At 44.3% G+C, this 18,337-nt stretch overlaps 1 protein-coding gene across 1 annotated transcript in view; it reads right to left on the reverse strand.

Moving 5' to 3' along the window:
* DENND4C (DENN domain containing 4C) overlaps positions 1-18,337 on the reverse strand; it is a 1,285,018-nt gene that overhangs the window by 18,988 nt on the left and 1,247,693 nt on the right. Inside the window, exon 34 of the mRNA XM_078675962.1 lies at positions 15,115-15,179. Within this exon, the coding sequence (XP_078532088.1) occupies positions 15,115-15,179 (65 nt within the window). The remainder of the gene's footprint in view (positions 1-15,114; positions 15,180-18,337) is intronic.

Genomic DNA, 18,337 nt, shown 5'->3' on the forward strand with positions numbered 1-18,337 from the left:
GTGGTTTTCCAAATTATTGTCCACCTTTATCAAGACACCTTTTGGTTTCTGTCGTGGTGTAGGGGTCTATATAATTGCCCTTGAAGTCCGTGTGTTTACGTTGTATTTCTATATTATTTAATTTTGAAAGCCAATTCTGTTGGGTTGTTTCTTTGGCTCATATGTCCAATTTCATACTCCTGTAGGTAAAATGCCTAGGCATATGATAAGTTCAGAGTGGTTGTGCCAAAAAACTGTATTGCTGGTCGTCTTTACATAGTTAAAATCCAGAGGCGCCTAAGTCTTGTCCTTTGCAGGATTAGATTCCCTTTCTCTAATGTTCCGCTAAGAACTGCTCGGGAAACTTCCCGCAGAACCAGAGAAGCAGGCAGTCCATCGTAAAACAGAACCTTATAACACGAGGACATGATGTTAACGCCTCTGGTTCCATAATTTTAACATTGAATATACCCTGGGCAGGAGTGGTATGGGCAGAAAGGCATACAGGAGTCCAGAACTCAACTCGCAATGCAAAGCGTCGTCGAGCGAGAGCCGCCTTGGATGCAGTTAACCCCACAAGGTCGGGGTTAACTGCATCCACGGTCCGCAGAGGCTGCTGAACTTGCGGGGCCCTCTGGCTGGGATAGGGTTGGCGCAGTTGGTAGCCCCTTCCGTAGCCACAAAAGTAACGAAAAGCAGATACAGGCCGGACGTTGTGGTGAGGTCCAAGGACTTGACTGTGGCCTGCCAGTCCTAGAAACGCTCCTGGGCAGTATCTGCTTAGTCTTTGAAGAGACAGGAGCCATCAAAGGGCATGTCCACGAGGTTAGCTTGGACATCCCCCGAAAAACTAGATGTCCTCAGCCAGGAGTGGCAAAGTACCTTCACCATCGTGGAAATCGCTCTGCCAACGAGTCTGTCCTGTCCAAGCCACATCGGATGGCGAACTTTGCTGCATCTCTCCCGTCTGAAATGGCTTAGGAGAGATGGATACGGTCCTCCTCCGAGACCCTGGGCAGGACCTGTGCATCCGTGTCTCATATCAAATGGGAATAACAGCCTAAAAGGGATGCAGAGTTCACCGACTGCAATGCCAGACTGGCAGAAGTAAGAATGATCTTTCCGCAGCTTCCTAGTCTTTTGCCCTGGACAACAATAAGGCGGTGCTGTTGGTACTACTGTATTTGTCCGCTGCTTTTGATACCATGGCTCATCATAGACTAAATGAGATAGGTGTCCATGGACCGGCGCACAAATGGAATGCCATTTTCCTGGACCGGCGAACCCAAACGGTCAACTTGGGCCCTTTTCGGTCTCGTACTCTAGAGCTCACTAAGGGGGTACCGCGGGACTCCTGTCTCAGCCCTACTTTGTTCAATGTTTACACTACCCCCTTGCCAAGATCATCAGAGACCACGGATTCACCCTATATTCCTATGCGGACGACACTCCCCTTCTCTTATCTTTTGATAAAGACAGGATCTCTACCAAATCTCTTTTTGAGGAAGGTATGCGAGCAATCTCTGGATGGATGACACAAAACGTCCTTCAGCTTAATGCAGCCAAATCTGAAATCTTGCTGTTTGGTAAAGCCCAAACCCTTAGGTCTCCCGACTGATGGCCCGCAGACCTGGGTCCAGCCCCAACGCCCAAATCAGTGGCTAAAAACCTGGGTCTCCGACTGGACCTCTGCCTAATTATGTGAGTCGAAGTTTTGGCCACCAGAAGTACCTGTTTCCACACATTGAGCCTCCTACGCAGAGTATTCAACCTCCTTCCCTTAACTGTCTGCAGGACCTTAATACAAGCCTTAATTATTAGCTGCCTCAATTACTGCAATGTCCTTCTAAAGTCCTCCAACAAAGTTATGCTAACAGACTGCAGGTGGTTCAGAATACAGCAGCCCATTTGGCTCTTAATATGCCCCCTAGAACCCTCTCTCGGCCGTTGTTACAGCAGCTTCACTGGATTCCCATCCGCCAGAGAATCAAGTTTAAAATTTGCAATCTAGTCCACAAGTCACTTCATGGCAGAGGCCCAAGTTATCTGGCCGAAAAACTTAAATACTACCTGCCCGGAAGATCTGTTCGCTCGGGTGACAAAGCTCTGCTGGCCCTTCCCCATTAGAGAAAACGTAGGGCACGGGGCAAAGCTTTTACTTATCTTGCCCCCATGTACTGGAATCAACTGCCCATCCAATTACGGAAGTGTACCAATACACTCCACTTCAGGAAACTCCTAAAGACCGGATTGTTTCAGTAACCAACCTACCTAGCCCTATATACACCACTCCTTAGCGTGGAGATCCCCTTCGGGGGTGATTCATGCCCTTTACAAATGTAATAAATAAATAAATAAATAAATAAATAAATTGGACTCCCGGTCCAGTGGTGCGGAAGGGAACACACCGCGGAAAGTGGAAGCTTGAACCACCAAGCTTTGTGAGGTGGGATGAGTGGTGAGGAAAACTGGGTCACTCAGTGTAGGGCGATGGTGGCAGGTAATCATCCTATTCACAGGAGCCCCTGTGCTGGGCTTGGACCAGGCGCCCAGAAGGACATCTGTTAAGGCCTCATTGAAAGGTAGCAAGGGTTCTGAGCTAGAGACACCAGGCTGCAGGACCTCTGTCAAGACGTTAGTCTTGACTGCCATGGTAGGAAGCTGCAAGTCCAGGACCTAAGAAGCCTTAAACATCACCATAGCAAATTATGCCCCCCTCCTCCGTAGCCAGATTAGGTGAAGACAGCATTCCAGAATCTGGGCAGGTGTCCAGACCACTGGCATCACCCAGTTCTAGTGGTTGCAGGATTTCTAAAGGGGTCCTGCTCCCCGTCCCAATGCTCCTCCATCCATTCCTAACCCTTCAGAATAGGGCTGGTTGCACAGCTCCATGGGCTGCAGCCTCGGCGTCTGAGTATGCCCGATCCGCTCCGTGACTTTGGGAATGAGGATTGGTGAGGCAGTGCCGGTGGGAGTAGAGGACCTTGGCAGTGGATGTGGCGCAGTGGCCAGAGCCAAAGGCGCCGAACCTACAGGTACTCCTCCATTATCCTAGCCTGCGGGGCCTGAAGAAACCCCGGCAGGGTCAGGCCACCCAAATGTGGAGCACAAGGCACAGGAAGACAGGGAAATGCGGTGTTGACCCAGGCAACCGCTCCGTGGAGCGAGGCCTTGAACGTCGAGGGTCCTCTGCCTCGTCGTGAGATGGGCAGGGCAAAGTAGAAGCACGCTTCGACTTCTTGTGTTTTTTTGTGATGCCTCTTACCAGACTTCAACGAAGAGGACTTTGATTCACCGGAGCGGTGTTCGGGCCTTCCTCACGGCCGAGACCTGGACTGGGATCGAGATCAACGAGGCAACCTCCATGATGGTGGATGCCAGACCACAATCAGCTTTAGGCAGGGCTTTAAGTGGGCCGGGTCTCACCGGTGCTGAGCACTGGCAGTTTTTTAAAGGGGGCCTCTATTGGGCTCTGTTTTGTGCCCTGGCACAGGCGGTTCGATTTTTTCCAGACTGAAGTGACAACAGGCACATCGATGTGCGCTGCTCAAACTGCTCACTTCTCACTAGAAGAGAAGTTACGGCATGACGTCATGCCAGTCAAGCGTTGTATGGGAAGGGAAATCCTTTAGAGATTAATTTTCTCTCTGGATTTCCCTTCTCTTTTTGAAAACTCAGGAGCAGCAACATTGCCGTGGTGTCACCAGAGCTTTAAGTGAAGCTTTTTCAATATTACATACAAGCCACAGTTGCTACTTGTTTATCTTATGCAACTAACAACCATTGACAAAGGCAATAGTCCTGACTTCTTGTACGTATGATGTTACTTGTCATATATCTGGATGCAATGACAGAAACAGCAAAATATAAGTCGGGTGACACACAATGCTAAGAACAGATTTTTAGCGTACGTGTTTTAAGCCACGCCCTTAATTACATTGGCCACGCCCCTTTGAGACCCCCCCACCCCGGTTTTTCGATCCCACTTAAAGCTCTGGCTTTAGGGACCACTCCCTCAAAGCCTTCGGCGCCACGGCCTGGCAATCTGAGCACAACATGTCTTGGTCACGCTCCAGACACCAGAGAGACACTAGGTGGAGGTACTTGACATCCTACACACCAAAAGGAGTCATCAATAAATCGAAAAAAGTCTGTCAAAAAATGACAGGGGGTAGCTCTCTTCAACGGATCTGAGCAGGCTGGCTTGGAAAGAAAAGAACTGAAGTCAGAGTGCCGGAGTGGCAGTTATATTGATGACGCGGACATCGCGATGAAGATGAACACGACAGCGACTAAGTCACGCGGGCCACCTACCAGCACACAAGGGTACTGCTAAGAAAAATTCTCCAGATCCAGTCTGACGCCTGGAAGTTCAAAGGTAAGGAATCTGCAGCTAGATGCCTCTATCAGATAGGAAGCGTTAGCCTTCCCTCCTCCCATGATTCTCAGATGGTGGATTAGGTCTGCCATTGCTTTTTCATTTCTTAGTATCACAGCTCTTCTAGTTCCTTGCTATGGACCGTCTGCCACTTCAGTTTTTGTCTACTCCCTGCACCATCAGTAACAGCCCTCTTCAGGTCTCCTTTGTTGTCATCCATGAAGTATTTGATTTCAATCAATTATTGCACCACCTTTTGCTTGCCTTTCATTAGGAGGAAGGGATGTTTCTGCTGGTACGGGAGGACTTGTTCCCTAAGGAATGACGTGACAAGATGGATGTCTCTTTGCTTTTGTAGTGTAAAAGTGGGAAGTTCTTAGTACGAGTACATGTTGTGCCCTTTGAAGTGGAGTTTCTTTCTCCCTTCCTTTTCTCATAATACAGTTTTTCTCCTTGAAGAAAGTTACCTAGTGAGACTGTCCCAGAGGGAGTCCTTGTGGTCCTGCTTTTCAAATACTTTGTGGGTGCAAATCCAGAGTGATCAGAGGTGCCTTTGGGAGGTTCTGGATGTTCTGTCGGAGTACAAAGAAAACCCTGAATGTTGCAACTACGTATTAACAGCCAGGTGACGTCCCTAATTGCCATCATGATGGGCACTCGCCAGGGTCACCCCTTGCCCCTTGTCTCTACTGCTCTATGTGCTTGTGGTGGAGCCATTGGCTTGAGCAGTACAGGAATACCAGGCGCACTCCAGAATTCGCTTTCAGCATTATAAATCTAATGGTATGCACCTACGCGAACGATACACTCCTATACGTGTAGGACCCCGACCTTAAACTTTGCCAGTCCTCCGGGAGGTCGTTCTCTTCGGTGGCCATTCCGGATTGCACATTAATTGGGACAAATTCCTGATATTTCCTCATACCACTGCCACAAAAGTGGTACATATGGAGTTCCCACTGAACTGGTGCGCTACTTGGGTACTCAGATTCACACCAATTCGGAGGTGGTAATGTGGGAAAATTACAGAAAACCAAAATATTGTCTCGCTGAAGACAAAGACAGCTGGGTCTGTCTCTACCCCCCTCTCTGTGGCCGCATAGCCATAAAAAAGATGGCGGTACTGCTACGTTTTTTATTCTTGTTCGCGAATATTCCACTACTAATCCCAAGCGTGGTCTTCCATACGCTGTGTGCCCTATTGGTGCACCTGGCATTGGCCAGCATGCAGCCGTGGATGAGATGGGATACGCTCACCCTGCCATATACGATGGGGGGACTCAATGCCCCGGATCTTGAGACATATTACAGAGCAGCGCAATGTATGTTTACTACTGGATCCATTGCCAGATGGATCCACCCCATCTCTGATTGGAAAGGGACGTGGTATCTCCCTTAATGTAGCCCCAATTCTTATTCAGCAGACCGGTACGCAGTTTTTATGTTTTAGACCCCATAGGTACTATGCAATGCCTCTGGAAGAAATCAATGGATTTACATTCCAAGCATCTGCTATACTCACCACAACTTCATTTGGAGTGGTGCGTTTACTTTCCACTGGGACAAAAAAAGGTGACCAAGGCAGCCTTTTGAGGGCTTGAGATACAGTGTATGGGTGATCTCTTTGAAAACGGTGTCTTTGGCTCCAGGTTAGCATACCTCGCGCAAACCTAATGGTGACTTAGGCCTATGCATAGACTTGCGCCAATTGAATAAAAGTGTGGTGGTAGACAGATATCCACTACCCAATATTAATGAATTGCTGATGTTATTGGGAGGTGCGAAAGTTTTCAGTACCATAGATTTAACATCGGCGTATCATCAGGTAGAACTTGAGGAATCTAGTAGAGATCTCACGGCTTTCGTTACTACATTTGGGACGTATAGATTTGTAAGGATGCCTTTTGGGCTAGTTTCTACCTCAACTGTATTCCAACACGTCATGGAAAGGGTCCTTAAAGATTTAAAGGGAGTATGTATCTATCAGGATGATGTACTTGTATATGGAGATGATGTCTATCAACATGATGATCGCCTTAGGTCTGTGCTGGGGAGATTGAGCGATAGTAACCTGACTGTGAAAACGGAGAAGTGTAAATTTAGGACTAATTCGTTAAATTATTTAGGCTACAATATTTCTGGCAATGGCATCAGGCCGAAAGAAGATTTGATTAATGTAATTCGTAATATGGCATCTCCTTCTAACAAGGAGGAGCTAATGAGTTTCCTAGGCATGATTGAATATTACGCCAAATTTATTAAAGGTTTTGCAGATGTGACTTCAAATACGAGATTGCTATTAAGAAAAAGGATACAGTTTTGTGTGGTCAAATGAGTGTCAGGATGAATTTTTAATGATCAAAGAAAAACTGAGTTGTGCGCCTTTTCTCAGGAGTTTTGACTCAAAGCTTAGATCGGTTTTAACAACCGATGCGAGTGAATAAGGATTAGGGGCTGTTACAACAAATAGGTCCTGATGGTATAAGAACTGTGCTGTTTCTTTCGAGAAGCTTGAAGGATCTTGAGACTCATTATTCTGTAGTGGAACAGGAGTCCTTGGCTGAATATTGGGATATAAAAAAACTCAGGAGGTTTTTATGGGGCGTTGAGTACGAAGTCAGAACTGACCATAAACCTCTTTTGGAACTTTTTGATAAGAAGGGGTTGGATTTTATTTCGAGTCGTATTACAAAATGGATTATAACTCTACATGAGTACTCATTCAGTCTTAAGTATATTCCTGGTGTGAATAATAAAATTGCTGATACATTGTCTCATTTGGTATCTTCTGAATGTAAGGAGGATGATGATTAGGAGGAAGATTGTGATTGGGTGAGTGCTCTTGATCTTGGTCACATATCAAAAGAAAAATGGGTTCAAGAAGTTGAATCTGATATTACACTAAAAGAGGTCATGACCTTGATTAAAGAAAATTGGGAAAATTTCAAGAAAGGTTCAGTAATCACCAAACCTTTTTGGTGTGTGAGAGACAAATTGAGTGTTAAGAACGTTTTATTTAGGGGCACAGGATTAGTACCTCCTGAAAGTATTAGAAATGAAATCATACACTTGGTCCATCAAAGTCACTCAGGCATTACAAAAACGAAGGAAAGGACACGGATCTCTTATTGGTGGCCAGGTATGGATAAGTTAATTGAAAGGATTGTACGAGAATGTGATCCTTGTAATGCGAGCGACAAATCTAAAAATACAAGAGTTCAACCTATGATTTTGAGAAATCGACCAAAACGTCCGTGGGAGGATGTCGCACTTGACATTATGGGTCTTTTACATGAAAAAGGTTCTCAAATATTTATACTAGTTGTTATAGACATGTATTCTCGGTGGCCAGAGATATTCTTTTTAACTAATATGGATTCCAAGTGTATTATCAAAAGTCTTAAGTCATTATTTGGTAGAGAAGGTATACCCAAAACAATACTAACTGATAATGGTGTCCAATTAATCTCAAAAGAAATGGAAGAATATTTATGGTCATGTGGCATTGTACATAAAAAATGCTCTCTCTATCATCCCGAGGCAAACGGAATAATAGAGAGATTCAACAGAGTCTCAAAAGAAACTATAAGCCTGGCTAAATCTCAATTCTTAGATTGGAAGAAAGAAGTTGTCAAAAAGGTTGAAGAATATAGGTTAACTCCACACTCTACTACGGGTAAGACATCATTTGTCTTGTTCAGAGGTAGAGTTCCTAACACATTACTTGAACCTTTTTGGGTTAATGAACATGCATTTTCCAAAGGGAAAGAACCAAAATGTATTGGTGATTAGGTTCTAGCAAAGGAAAGTCAAAAGGCTGAACAAAGGAAAATTAATTTTGATAAAAAGAATGCTGTTAAAGCTCTGAAGGTTAATGTGGGTGACTTGGTGGCCATCAGGCGTCCTAGTATTGTTGGATGCAATAAATCAAAATATATGGATCCCTTGGTGGTCATTAAGGTTTTCACAAATGCAGTAAAAACGCAAGATCATCGTGTATGTAACTTCATTAGGGTTGTTGTTGTCAAAAGTAAACATGAGATGGAAAAGGATCAAGATCATCATAATCTTTTGAAGAAGGGTTTGAAGATGACTGGTTTGGACGACAATTCAAAAAAACGAAGGAAATCCTCAAGATCTACAACGTTTTCAAGTCATCTTGGTTCTAATTCCGATGAACTTAGAAAGTCATTGAGGTCCATAAGACGTCCTGGTCATCTTAAGGACTATATTTAGAATTGGTTTCATTGCACAAATTTAGTATTATCTTATGCGATATGTTTAAATTTGCATTAAGTTTGTATTTATGATTTCACTTATAGTTTTCTCCATTTATATTTTTTTTAATTGTTAAAGGGGGGAGATGCGTGATATTCTCCATTAGCTTCTCTATGATGATTGTGTACCTTCTACATTGTCTTCTTGGTGTTGTCTATGGTTATGAGATATGACAATTCTAGATCTTCTGTATGTCATACAGTAGGATTGATGCTTAGTCAGTTGATCTGCTAACCTGAGATCCTCTGTTAAGAATAAACATCTTGAAGATCATCTTTAAGTGTGGATATCATATTACTTTAAAATATTACAGCTATCCTGGTCTGAATCAGTATGGCCTGAAGGAATGAGAAGTGGTGGTTTATGAGATGGTAGCTGAGACTGGGTCATTTGGAAAGTAAGTAAGGTCGGTGGCACTGGTGGGCTGTGTCCTTAACCTTTTCTGGGAATCCGACAGAACTCTAGTTTCTCAAATATATGCTCCTCGAAAGTAAGCTTTCTCCTCTTCTCCGTTTGAGGTGTATGAGATTCCTCCTGCAGAGCTGGTTGAGCGAAGATGTTCCTTGTGGAGGATGTATGAAGATCTTTTGTTACCCGACACCAGGCACCTCAGAGAGCAGTGGGTGTTCCCTCAAGCCCATCTTAGACTCGAGGCCTGTATCGGAGCTGGCTTGCGAGTCTGTTTTGGAGTCTGCTTGGCAGCAGATCTTAATTCCAAGTACTGTCTCATGGAGACTGTGCACCACTTTAATGCGGCCCAAGGTCAGTGAGCCCCAAGACAGTTCCTTTGCCTCTAAGCCCGAGTCGGTTAGAAGGCTTGCGGCAAAGTATTTATTTGCATGGGGTCACACTCTCATGCAAATAAAGAAAACCCTGCCTGAGATCACACCAGCACACATGTAGCACCAGCATCCCCTGTATTACTGAGGGGGCTGCACAAGAGTCCATGATCACTTCTTGTAATACAAAAGTGCCCCAGGGCACAACACATCTTTAAAGAACAGCTTGTAGCTATGGTAAACCCCTCCACAATATCACCTAGAAATACAGATGAATGACTCTTACCCCTTGATGGCACAAGAGTTCCCACCCAAATGCCAAGAACCACCCAGTTCTAGAAGATAGGGGTACTCATCCTATCTGGCCTGTCTGCCGTGTAGATCTTAATCTTCCAGGTGACCTTCTGAATAAGAGGGATCAGAAGAAAAGCACTTTGAACTAAACACACTTTTTGACGTGTCCTTCCGTAAAGTTCTAATTTTATATGGACGCTATTTTTACTTCGATGAGGACTGTGCATTATGATATTGTCATTCAGTGCCGAAGTTTATGTAAATATACACTTTTCAATTGGCTACATCTATTAGATTTATTTAACATTCCAGTAAGGCCATGGTTAGATGACAGAGAAATGTCATCAGTTGCATAGGAATTAAATGTCATATGTGGGCTGCACAGCATTTACACCACCCACATATATGTGCGAAGTGTATGGCTACAGAAGGCGCCAATGTGCTCTGGTAGGCTACAGTTTTCAACCCTACAGTGGCAAGGAAAAGTGCTTTGCCATTTTGGAAAACTAAATAATATGTATAAGCCAAGTCACCCCTAAAATGCAAAGTGTGCCCCTGCAGTGAACAACTACAATAAGCTGGCTGTCACTGGAAGTAAAGGTACATGTTGTACAAACAGGCCTAGTTATGCATAAAAGCCACCATTTTTTGTATCACCGCATTGGGAAAATAAAAAGTTTCAATCAAAGGGATATATTCCAATGGTTACTAAAAATCTTGTTTAAAAGGTTTTCTTTAATTAGTTTAGTGGAAAAGTAACTTATAAAAAGTGTACTTGGTGCTGCCTGAGAGAAAACCGGTTTAGAACTGGCTTGCTCTTTAGCCCAGCTCCAGAGACTGAACAACAAACCAAGGCTGGCTGTTAGCTCTCCTCCTGGAGGACAAAGGATTTTTCAATGAAAGCAGGAAGTCTGGAGTTCTGTAAACAGTAGTCACTTAGCAGGGTTCACCTACACGAGATAGAAGGGAACAGGAGCAGTTGGCAATAGAGAGGGTTGCTTACACAGCTCTTCACTTTAACGAAGAGATCCCAAAAAGGAATTTAAACCCATTCATGCCAACAGCCTCTCTACACGTTGTGCTCCGAACAGGGAGAAAAACAATTTTACCTCCAGCAGAATGCCGACCTCCTCCTCTTCATATGGGATTGCATAGAAAGAGGGGACATGGGTCCTGCAGCTGTGCGAACGTTAGGACCATTTTAGATGATAAACATACTTGGTTCCCGAGCAATGAAGAGACAATATTTGATAAGAAATATCAGTCCAAGAAAGGTTCTCCAAATCGTATCTTTCAAAAAGAAGTCTTTATTTCCAAGACACAGATTTCAATCGGTGATCCAGCGTAGTTTCACCATATTATGGTCATAATATATATGTCATAATATTATGGTCATAATATGGTGAAACAACCCTGATTGGATCTTGACAAAATTTGCTCTGGCCCTGAGGAAGTCTTTGGGTATCTTCCCAAGACGAAACACGTGTTGGCTGTTTTTTGTTTGGCTACTTTGGATGATCCCAACTATGCTGGATCACCGATTGAAATCTGTGTCTTGGAAATAAAGACTTCTTTTTGAAAGATACGATTTGGAGAACCTTTCTTGGACTGATATTTCTTATCAAATATTGTCTCTTCATTGCTCGGGAACCAAGTCTGTTTATAATTTGCTTCTTCTGTTTACAGAGGGAACACCTTCTGGCACGCCAGTGGTCGTTGCCTGTTTGTTCCCTAGAGCATTTGTTTTTGTCATTTGGTTTGTTCTCTACTTTATTGGTTTTGCGCAAGACGTTACCCAACCACGTATCGCAGTATTTTATTTTTTATTTTTACCATTTTAGATGAGACACTCTTGGAAGGATCGCAATAAACGCAAAAAAAGGAAATGCTGAAAACTCAGGTTAGGCTTTGGTTGGAAAGCTATATCTTACAACACAATTTGATAGGATTGCCAGGATTCGATGTAGGTAATTCTCTATTCCCTAGCTAATGCACAGAATGAGATGGCACCTCACCACCTCCTCTTCATAACATTCCTGAACCTAGAAAGAAATGTGTGAAGAAGGAAGATTCTGCCTAGCCGCCGGAAGAAAAAGTGGCCCAAGCACTCCTGCTTGCACTCAGGTCCTGGAACTTCTCACCAGCGTCGAGGTGTTAGCTTCTCGTTGCTGCTACAGGGACTCAAGATCTGACCTGTTTGACCAAGACCATGGAGAGCCCATATTAAAGAGAGGCCTTATGTCTAGACACCAGTCCTGTGAGCCCAGGTGGGAAGTAGGGGTGGGTGCTATAGGAGTGACCTGGGGGTATTCTCCTACCAGAAATTCCTTTTTGGGATGTAGTAATATTTCCCTCTTTTAGAGGGACTAGAACGAGGTGGTTCCGCAGATAGAGTGCACTCTGAGCATGCAAGATATTCAGGTTCACCCTGCTTTGAGATGATTGTCAATAATAAAATGCCTTCAACTGGACATTATGGTGAAGGTATTCGGCTTCCTGGAACCAGTCTTGGCTACAGCGGTCAGTCCTGCCCCATTGGACGAATTTCAGAACAAACAAGCATTTGCAATGCAATAGGTCTCGCATTGATGCGAGTTTGAGCTATTGGCATTGTAAATGACAATGCCTTTTATCTATGTTTTGGTTTATAAAACATGAATAAAAGGCATTGTCATTACAATGCTAATAGATGAGTCTCACAAATGCGAGACCTATGGCATTGCAAATGCTTGACTTTCTAGAAAGCAGAGCATGTGCACGCTTATATTATATTAAATACTACAAGACTGTCAGCAAGCAGATATGAAAAACAGCATGCGTATTCATAGCAGCCAAAAAGTCCCCTGCCAGCATTGGGCACCATCAGTCTGTCCTGGGTTTTATAAAAGCACTTAACATACTCTCATTTGTAAACTAATGTCAGCAACGTTAAGGCGGATAGTATGAATCCCAGAATGCAAAGTACTCTTGGGTAAGAACTCATGACTGGACCTAGGTATCCCTCACACGACTTGGGGGACAACAGGTAGCAGCCGTTTTCATTCATGTCCCTCTGTTGCGCCTCTTAGAGCACCAGTTGCACACTTTCTCTACAGGCACCTGTTACTCGCACTCTTGACAGCAGCCACCCGTTACAAAGAGTCTCCCTCCCATTGCCCCTCGCACTGCCATGTCACCTCCTGTGAAGTGTGTGGATACTGAACTGCTGTACTTTTCCTGTGCTGCAACAGGGCAGGTGTGTACGTACAGTCGGAAAGCAGCAGCCCCCAGCGAGAATAAATTCAGGCACCTTCCTGTCCCCAGTTCTGCAGCTTCTGCAAGGAGGCTCGCTCCCGCGTCACTTCCTCGGTAATCTCAAAGCCGAGAAGAGTTCACAAAGAGGTGCGAAGGAGGAGGTGACAGGCGGGTGGGGGAATGCCAAAGGAAGGAATACTGATCTGCCCAGCTGGAACAGGCCACAGGCGCCGGCTAGTGCACCAGTGCTAAGACGAAGCTTGGCAATGCCTAGAACAGCATGAGCACCAGTTAACGTATCAATTTACAATTTACATTTACTTGACAACAGCACTTTGCCTGTTTCACTCGTTTTTAGCATTTTTACATCAGTGTCACCTTATGGGGCACCCAGTGATTAGTGTTGTCAGGGCAGCAATAAGAGTTGGTTTTCTCACTGTCCCCACTTTGGAAACTAGTAAATGGGTGCAGAAGGGAGGCCATTCTGTAGGAAATCCGCATAACTGCAGACAAATCTCAACAAGCTCACACATACAGGCCCAACATACATTCTGCATGCAACTCCGCATCGACTCCACATCCATTTCCCACATGGATGGAGCACTAGACGTGGCTAAGGGAGACTGTGTAAACTTTTATCAGATTTAACGACCATGAAGCAGCTTTGTCCTCATAGCTATCAGTGCCAGAAAAAAAAATACCGCCTTCGGGTAAAGTCCGCGCTATATAAAAATGCATAAATAACTAAATAAATAAATACCGCAAATCACCGCCGTCACTCTGCCGGCCTGCGACCAGGAAGTCAGGCAGGCCGGCGCGACAACCGGAAACAGGCAGTAGGAGGGCGGGAGCCTACCCCGCCTCCCACGGAAGAGCCGCGATTGGTTGCAGCACCGGAGCAGGCAGGAGCCTACCCTGCGCCCCGGTGCCGAAGAATGGAGGAAGAGTCCTGCTGCCGGTGAGTGGGGCTTCGCTTTGTGGCTGGCCTGCGAGGGCGGGGGGGGGGCATGTGTGGGCGCGAGCGTGGCGGCGGGCTGTGTATGTGTGTGAGCGTGCGTGTGTCTTGGAGTCTGTGTGTATGCGTGTGTGACTGTGGGGGAGGAGGAGGGGGTTGCCTGTCTGGGTGCCTGCGTGTCTGTGTAAGTGTAAGTGCGTGTGCGCGTGTGTGTGTGTGTGTGTATGCAGTGTGTGTATGTGCGCATGCGTGAGTGAGTGTTTGCGCAAGGGAATGAGGCAGGAGAGGGGCACGGCGCCGTGCGCGCTCACGAGGTCAAAACTGAGCAGCTCTGCGCTCGTGCACCCTCTCCTGTCCACATTCCCGAAAACGGGCGACATAAGGTCTTCGCTGCGCGAGACCTAAAAATGGGACCATGTGTAAAAATAAATATTGACTGGGGGAGGGTGAGGGTGCAGCAAATCTACCTCCATGGTGAATAGACCATGGTGGTTACGAAATCTACGCTATCCCACATGGAGCTTACAGGCACCCAATGACAATGTATCGGATTTTGAGGGGCCCTTGCAGGCTTGAGCATCATGCCTAGCCAAAGGACGAGAACTAAAAAACATTTTATGTCCCAAGGTAAACACTTTCACTAGTGTGACCTGCTCAGCTTTCATTACATGCTCCATTGCAGGCATCCTCAAATCATGCATATGTCCCCGTCAACCGTGAACTTCGAATTTCAATTGGCCATTTGAGTATTCTTCGTGTTTTTTTGCCGTAAAATTTTGGAAATCTCTATCTCTGGTCCGTTTTATCCAATTTAATCATTTTGCTTATTAATTGTTTCTTGACTTCTCTAAATGGAGTAGGAATCTTATTGCACTGTGTTCTTTAAATTAGTGTTGTTTTCTACTTAACATTTGTTCCTCTAGGAAATTGCCTGCTGCTTGTGCCATTGCTAGCAGGGAATGAGCAGACATTCTCTTAGAACTGTGTTGTTACCTTGACAGATTGTGTTTATTAACTTGGAAGGGGTTTCCCCTTCCAAATTAACAACTCAATTTCTGACACTGCACACCCAGAAAGTGCATCAACATGAAAAACCAATGTAAATAAGTACTCATTACAAAGTAAGTATTTTTGTTTGCCATTTCTTGATTTTAAAATCAGCTCCAGCTAACAAACATATACATTTGAATATTTGAAGAATGTTACATGCAACTTACCTATATCAATATTCTCTCTACCAAGAGATACTAAGGAGAGGAAAAGAATTTCTCTGTACAAACTTCTGTAAAAGAATGAGAAGCAATTTAATGTTAGATATGTTAGAAACACACTGACCATCTCGGCCAGGCAAATTACCTGAAACAATAAAAGTAAGGCATGGAAGGAAGTTGCAATTACATATTACCTATGTGTTATTCGCAATATGATTCCAAAAAGGCACCAAGCATCAGTATCTGCTTCTATATTAATTAAACAGGCCACACCTTAGCTATAGCAAGCTCCTAAGCGAAAAATGCCCAACAACAAGCAACAGGTTTTATTATAAAGATAGGACTGTATACCTACTCACTGCTAAAGTTGGCAATGTAAAGCAATTACGTCCAACGTTGTCAAAAGAAAAGAGCCCAACAGTGGACTTTTCAATCTGCACCTCACGCTAGTTTAATTTTTTGTCGAGTGCACACTCCGGGACCCACCGTTGTTCGAAGCCCCTGTTCTCCAGATCCTTAATCCATAAAGCAATAGGAGGTGCATCAGGTGTTGAAGTCAAGGTAGACATAGTAATTTTTCAAAAATCTTTATTTATGTTCTTTATTTTCATCCAAAGCATCAAACGAGGAATTATGCCTCACAGTATCATCATGCCCAAGGAGTACCATGATAGGTCTTGTGCGTATAGTCCACGTGCATCTCACCGACATCAATTAAGTGAAGTGATGATACTGTGAGGCATTTTCCTCGTTTGATGCTTTGGATCTAGAACACCATTTTTGTTCTTAAACGGACTGCGATTGTTTTTATTACTTCGTAAGCCCTGATGAAGTTCCCACACTTGGGAACAAAACGCATTGGCTGAGCTGTTTTGTTGTAATAAGGAATTACATCTGGAAATAAAGAACATGAATAAAGGTTTTAGAAAAATGACTGTCTACCTTGACTTCATCACCAGACGCACCTCCTATTGCTTTATGAATAATGTCCAAAGTTACTCACCATACTAACGTGATTTTATTTAAAGTTTTTATATACGGTTCACACTGTCAGTCTGCTGCTTCAGACCACAAGCTGAGCAGGGCAGGGTGTATAACCAGTCTAAACCATACGTAGTGAATTTTCATGCACAGTAATATTCTGGTCCTTATGCTTAGGAGAAAAGTAGGTTTTCAGACCGTACCATAATATTCCGAACTCCACCTTAAGGCGTAGTGGGTAGACTTAGGGAATTCAAAATGGCTGAGTCCTGCAAAGGTCTGGATGTCCCCATAACAAATATTTAGCTGATTCGAGAAACAGTTTCTATGGAATGCCGTTTTGCATCTATTTGGGAGAAACATGCAAGAGTTGTGAAGGTATCTGCTAACATGGAAAGTGAGGGACTGGTCCGTCGTTAGCAGGGGTCTCTAGGTTGACATCAGGTATATTTACAAAAGGAGTTAATAAGGTATGCTTGATGTACTTGGAGATTTTGTCTGAAGCAAGGGAGTTTGTGTTGAGCTATTCCATAAGTGATGGCATGCTGTGGAAGATAGAGGCTTTTGCCATTGTTGAAAAAGATTATCTTGGTCACTGTGTCCAAGGATATAGCCATGACGGTGAAAAAAAAGAGAATAAGGATGGAGGTTCAGTTTTATGTCAGCCATATTAGTCAATGTTGCCTCATAGAGCCTGGACAAGAGCAAGAAAATTATTTTAATGAAAAAGCCATAGGATCATTACATAACTGCTGAAATGATATCTCAGACCTCTGAAGAGGAGGCAAGCACCCAGGTCTTCATAACATGGCAGTTATTTCAACACACAGTTCCCTTCAGCAAGGAATGCCAGCCTTTCTTGTACCAACTACACCCTGTTAAATGTCTAATAAAGAATACTCCATGTACTGTGCTTAAGTGGCATTAGTGAGAAACTCTTCATGAAGGTTGTAAAGCTAGTGCATCTTTCGAACAAATAAACGTAAGGAAATGGTAGAAGTTTATGGTTCAGTATTTAAATTTGCCCATCACTGTTGGGAAAACGAATCAAAACCATCATAAGGGTTAAAACGGTCCCGCCGTGTTAAAGGCTGCTGAGATGTATGCTTATACCAAATCTGGCTTACATCACTTCAAGGTTTTGATTTTGATTCCTCCAGGTTTCTTACTAGAAGAAACCTGGAGAAATCAAAATGTATTGCAAGCCTATCTGATTCGATAAACTTTGGTCCAGTTGTTATTGTTAGTCTCAGGATGTGTAGTTAAACATTCAACTTTAGCCATAGCTATTTCATAAGATGTTACCTCAGTGGATTATTCACAGACACACCCTAGAATTTCCTACGTGCAGGCAATGCTTTCTACGTAGAGACACAATAGTATATTAATTGAGTCCTCTACAATAAAGAATTCTGACAACAGCTGTCCTGTTCTGCTTTTCTTACACTTGAGAAATATACATAAGCCAGTCAAACTCCTTAAGCCCACAGTAAAATTGTAGCAAGTCTTTGAGTGCTGTCGCACAAGTAAATTACCTTCGGTAACGATATATCTGTAAGAGACATTAGTAAGTGATAGATTCCTTACCTTAGAGTTACACCCAGGTGTCAGACTGGATCCGGAAAGATTTCATCAGCTGTACCCCTGCGCATCGGAAGGTGGCGTCGTGCAGCTCTGCGTCCGTCGTAATCGCCGGGATGAGGTCTCGGCAGCTACTTAGACATGGCCCTCGTGCGCCGACATCAGTTCTGTACACTACTTTCCGCACCAGGAACGGAGAGCCATGCAAGATACTGACCACTGGTGCACTGAAACTAGGGCCCTGAAAGGGATGTCCTTAACCCTAGAAATCAGTTTGCAGAACGGGGAGGATGGGTGGGGCGGTAAGGAATCTACCACTAATAATGTCTCAAACAGATATATTGTTACCGAAGAAAAAGACACGTTAGTGATAGATTCCTTACCTTAGAATAGATACCCAAGCAATACCAACCTCGGTGGTGGGTCTGCGAACCAAGATCACACCAGAAAGTCACAGAGAACAGAACGGCCAAAGAAGGCGTCTCTCCGGAGTTGGCTGTCAAGGCAATAATGCTTAGTAAAAGTGTGCAGCGATGCCCACGTTGCTGCCTGACAGATGTCTTGCAGGGGGGCGCCATGTCCCAATGCAGTAGTAGCTGCTGTTTCCCTGGTAGAATGGGTGCGTAGCCCCATGGAGGGTCCTTTTTAGCCAGAGAATAACAGGCTT

This window comes from Lissotriton helveticus, chromosome 2_1, assembly GCF_964261635.1.
Source record: "Lissotriton helveticus chromosome 2_1, aLisHel1.1, whole genome shotgun sequence".
NCBI lineage: Eukaryota > Metazoa > Chordata > Amphibia > Caudata > Salamandridae > Lissotriton > Lissotriton helveticus.